The following is a 4,972-nucleotide window of genomic DNA, read 5'->3' as shown; positions in this document are numbered from 1 at the left end:
GGATGCATAGTATCCTGATCCATGAAATAACTGGCTTTGGTGTACTTAAAAGGTTGGCTTTTCCTAAGTTTTTTTTTTTTAATTAAGGCATTAAGATCAATTTCCAAAAGATGTTTTTTTTTTTTCAACTTAAGCATGGGTGTGTAAACTTATTCAAGCCACTGTATAACTGTGCATGTGTCCCTACACATGCACAGTACAGCAGCGGGTGCGGGGAGTTGCTGAATCCCTACTCTCCATGGCTCATTGATGCAGTTACCCCGGTTACAGGTGTCTTGCCAAAACGCACATTTCCCCGGGCCGTTCTGCGCGCCGCTCTGCCAGGTTCCACATCGCCTAAAACTACCACGATGCGTGACTGCTACACAAAAAAAAAGGGCACCTTGAATCTCTACATGAACCACAGCCAAAAGGTGTTGTGGTTGAGTTTTATAAGAGGCATGAACAACCTAAACTACCACAATACTCCCATAGAATTCACAATAAGACACACATTCATTAAACCTTTGTTTGTCCTCGAGCGATCATTAAGGGCAACTTCAATGTCATCGAGTCAGATTACAAAGACAACAGAACAACACAGAAAATATACTTCAGAATGTTTTATTGTATTTCTGTAATTTTTCTGATTGGAATTACAGAAAGATCCGAATTGGAGAATGATTTGATAAATAAATCAGGATAATAGGGATGCAAAAGAAAGTACCATTGTGTAAAGCAGTTCCAAATAGAAATGTGCAGGTTTAAATTCACAGGGCGCTCTACTTATGCCATATAAAACCGCCTGTGACCGCACAGTGCAACTTCTGCTTTCAAATGGTTAAAGTAAAAAGGTGGATATTTTCAACTGTAATATAATGCCAGACAGTTTAATGTTATTTTAATTGTATTAGTAGAATCTGAATCTGCAACTTTCTCTGTCAGGTAAATGTATGTTTTCCCCTAAAGTTCACAGTAAGTCAGTAGTATAGGCCGACAGTTGCATATTTAGTGCTTCGGGGGTCTTCTGTAAGTTATTTCAGAGTGCAGTGGTTCTGGAGAAAGCTGCAAGCAGCAATGCTGGAGGCTAAGCAATCGGCCCATTCCAAATAGTCAGGTTTTAAACGGGCACTGCATTAGTAATCGACAATGTGTGAAATACCATTATCAGTTTGTGTTTTCCTTTGCACTGTACTTTCTGTAGCTGAGTTCCACCAGACGTGTCTCACTTCGCCCCCTCTGTGTCACTCTTTCTCTGTTCTTTAGATGAAGACCGGTCCGTTTGCGGAACACTCCAACCAGCTGTGGAACATCAGCGCTGTTCCGTCCTGGTCCAAAGTCAACCAGGGCCTGGTCAGAATGTACAAGGCCGAGGTACGCTTGCTTCGTTCTCTCTCCCATCGTCAACTGATCATTTCAGTTCTTCAGTGATTTATCAGTTTGATAAACAATTTGGTGGAGAAAGAGTCCATGCAGGTTTTAAAGCATTACTTAACCCTAACCCTAGCATCACTGCGTGTCATCTAGGCTGACCCCACACTAAGTAATTTAATTTAAGTGAAAAAAACTTTAATTACAACTTGCATGAAAAACATTCAATTGCAGAAATACAAATTATATGGGAGATTTCTTTCTCCTTTGCTAGTGAGACAGTACCTTACCACAGTCAATGTAGGAGATTAGAGCTGTCAGTCTTCCTTTTATAATACCATTCAAATTTCCTTGGTAATTTTTTTTAAATATTCAAATAATATTCAAATATGAGAAGTCTGTAATGAAACATTATCTAACAAGTGTATTGGATCGGCTCTGTTGTAAAGGCTAATGGTGCTTGGTTAGCACAATGACATCATTTTCAAAAGCATAGCTGAAATGATGTCATAAACCAAGAAGCAGTACTGTTAGCCACAATGCTAACAACATTGATAACTACGCCATAGGGTGCTTTCGCAACTATTTTAGTGATTTACAAGCAACTGTTTCTTGCAGATTTTCACATTACTGAGAATACAGCTGTTAGAAGTCGAGGCTAACTCTGACAGCTGTAGGACAGCTAACAATAACTTTAGCTGTCTTCATGAAGCTGCCAGCTAAGCTAACTCTGACAGTTGTAGGGCAGCTAACATTAACTTTAACTGTCTCCATGAAGCTGCCAGCTAAGCTAACTCTTACAGCTGTAGGACAGCTAACATTAACTTTAGCTATCTCCATGAAGCTGCCAGCTAAGCTAACTCTTACAGCTGTATGGTAGCTAACATTAACTTTAACTGTCTCCATGAAGCTGCCAGCTAAGCTAACTCTTACAGCTGTATGGTAGCTAACATTAACTTTAACTGTCTCCATGAAGCTGCCAGCTAAGCTAACTCTTACAGCTGTAGGACAGCTAACATTAACTTTAGCTATCTCCATGAAGCTGCCAGCTAAGCTAACTCTTACAGCTGTATGGTAGCTAACATTAACTTTAACTGTCTCCATGAAGCTGCCAGCTAAGCTAACTCTGTTACTCGGTATGTAACGATAGCTCACTATGTCTTGTTCTTCTCACTCCCGTTACTTATTGTTCATCAGACGTGACATGAGAAGACAGAGATTAGCTAATGTTAGCCAGCCTATTTATAAGAAAAAAAATTGTAGTATAGAATTTTTACTGTTTGAATTATAGTTGACTTTCGTAATTTGTTCCAACAGCCCTAGAGGAGATATATTTGTACTATGCACTCCTGTCTTAACTGACTGCAGATCATGCTGTATGTCTTCAGTAGAATAGTTCATGCTCCAGCAGAGAAGGGTTATATAAAAATGGATGGTGTGACAGATATAAATATACTGTATGTACAGAATGTATTCATATTCATCCAGTTTTGACTTTCCAGTTCTCTTGGTTCCCTCAGAGGTCAGAACTGTGGAGGTGGTTTGCAGTTGCTCGATGTGACCAAGCCTTTAGTAGAAGATTCTTTTCAGCAAGTGTTTAAAAACAAGACTAAGAGTTATAGCTTAAGGTTGGTTCAGAAAGGGACATCACTTTACCGTAGTACAGCCTTTAAAACCCAGAAAAGACACCACGTGTTGTATCACGGTATAGGCCTGCACAATTAAACGTTAAAAAATCACAATCTCAAGTCACCCTGTTCACTTTGATTTCTTATTTTTTAATGACTTTGATTCTCATTTAATTTTATGAGCCAACTGCATCACAAACGCTCCTTCTCTCCTCTTTGAGATTTAAACATAGACTGTATAAAATAGGTTTTAAAAACGCTCCCAAGCGCCGGGATGCTTTCCCTTCTCTTCATCGAGGCTTCTATGGTTGCAGGCTTGTGCTGACAATGTGCTAAAGGTGCCAAAAACAAATCTCTGTTTGGTACTGCCAATTGGTTTTGATTGATGTGTGCAATAAACTATCAATTCTAAGCTAAAAAATGGTGATTCATATTTTTCCCCGAATCGTGCAGGCCTATCACGGTATTATGATATTCAAAATGTCATGCAACATTCAGCCTTATATATCAATGTCGAAATAATATCGAAATATATATACTGCCTAGCTCTAATAAGAGTCTAAAGCCATGCTAGCGGCACTGCATGGCTGTACTTTGCTGGGCTTTGAGCTAAAGGCTTATGTCAGCATACTAACATCATTGTCCTCAGAAAATAAATATGTATATTGGCTGATTATAAGTTTGGCGTTGCTCTTATATTTCTTTTAGCACCATTAAAAGGTAAAACCTTTCCAATACTTTGGTTTATGAGGGATTAAATAATAAAATTAAAAACTATTAACCTTCCCATCATCTGTACATTGTGTAAAATGCTGATATGCAAATGTGTGCATGCTAACACACTCAACAAAATGGTACCCATGGTACAGTACACACTAAACATCAACACGTTAGCATTGTCACTTCAGGCCAGTTAGCATGCTGATGTTAGAATTTGTCCCAAAGCACTGTTGTGAGCAGTACAGCTTCACAGAGCTGCTTGGGCAGCTGTAGACTTTGTCTTGTTTCTACGTCAGATATTGTTAGGTCCTATGGCATGAAGATTTCACTATCTGATTTTTTTTTAACATTAATATGAGTCCCCCCCAACCTGCCTATGGTCCCCCAGTGGCTAGAAATGGTGATAGGTGTAAACCAAGCCCTGGGTATCCTGCTCTGCCTTTGAGAAAATTAAAACTCTGATGGGCCAAAATGGATTCTTGCTCCGGATGAGGTCATAAGGGGCAAGGTTACCTCCCCTTTCTCTGCTTTGCCCACCCAGAGACTTTGGCCCCCTTCATGAGAGAGAGAGAGAGAGAGAGAGAGAGAGACATCATGGCTTTCAAACGAGCAAAGTGGCAATTGGTCAAGGCCACACCCCCAGCCTCCACCTTGCCCTAGATGTTTGCTGCTTCCTGTTTGGTGCTGGAGGGACCGCACCCATTGGTTTTTGACAATGTTCACGTGATTTAACTTCACTATCAAGTCATCAAAGTTTAGATTTTGTTTGATTTTGTCTGGACGTCAAGACAGGAAAAATACTGACAGAGTTTTATGACCTTACGCCCAACAATTGGGAGTGTGGTCCAACTCTAGTAAGACTCTCAGGGTTTCATTCCCACATTGGAAATTAGTCTGCGACGGTGGAATCCCTTGAGAATTCGCTAAGGTCGGCATTAGCTGTAGATTTTGCACCGATTGGACATGAGACTTTCTGTTTCAGTTTTATTGTCATTATTTAAAATACTAAAAGGCGTGACTACAGGTCATGGAATGGTCTTTTCTTTCCTTGAAAATGTAGCTATTATCTCTCTTAATCCTTCACCCTGATTGCAGAAACTGTCTTCATGTTTACATTTAAGTTTCGATTTAAGAAATTACTTCTGGAAGCCAAACTATCACTAGGTTCCTTATGAGCAAAACACCCAAACAGACCTGTGTGGTTGTAGAGGAGAGAGGCAGGAAAGGGTTAAGAGAGGAATAGAAGTGTGTGTGTGTGCGTGGGCGTCGGGGAA

At 40.0% G+C, this 4,972-nt stretch overlaps 1 protein-coding gene across 1 annotated transcript in view; it reads left to right on the top strand.

Annotated features, from left to right (window-relative positions):
- The window catches only part of ptpa (protein phosphatase 2 phosphatase activator), a 31,937-nt gene that overhangs the window by 23,641 nt on the left and 3,324 nt on the right, over positions 1-4,972 (top strand). Inside the window, exon 9 of the mRNA XM_032539267.1 lies at positions 1,246-1,353. Within this exon, the coding sequence (XP_032395158.1) occupies positions 1,246-1,353 (108 nt within the window). The remainder of the gene's footprint in view (positions 1-1,245; positions 1,354-4,972) is intronic.

Source organism: Etheostoma spectabile, chromosome 16 (assembly GCF_008692095.1).
Source record: "Etheostoma spectabile isolate EspeVRDwgs_2016 chromosome 16, UIUC_Espe_1.0, whole genome shotgun sequence".
In the NCBI taxonomy this organism is placed as follows: domain Eukaryota; kingdom Metazoa; phylum Chordata; class Actinopteri; order Perciformes; family Percidae; genus Etheostoma; species Etheostoma spectabile.
The sequence above is the reverse complement of the archived record's forward strand: the minus strand, read 5'-3'. Positions and strand labels throughout refer to the sequence as shown.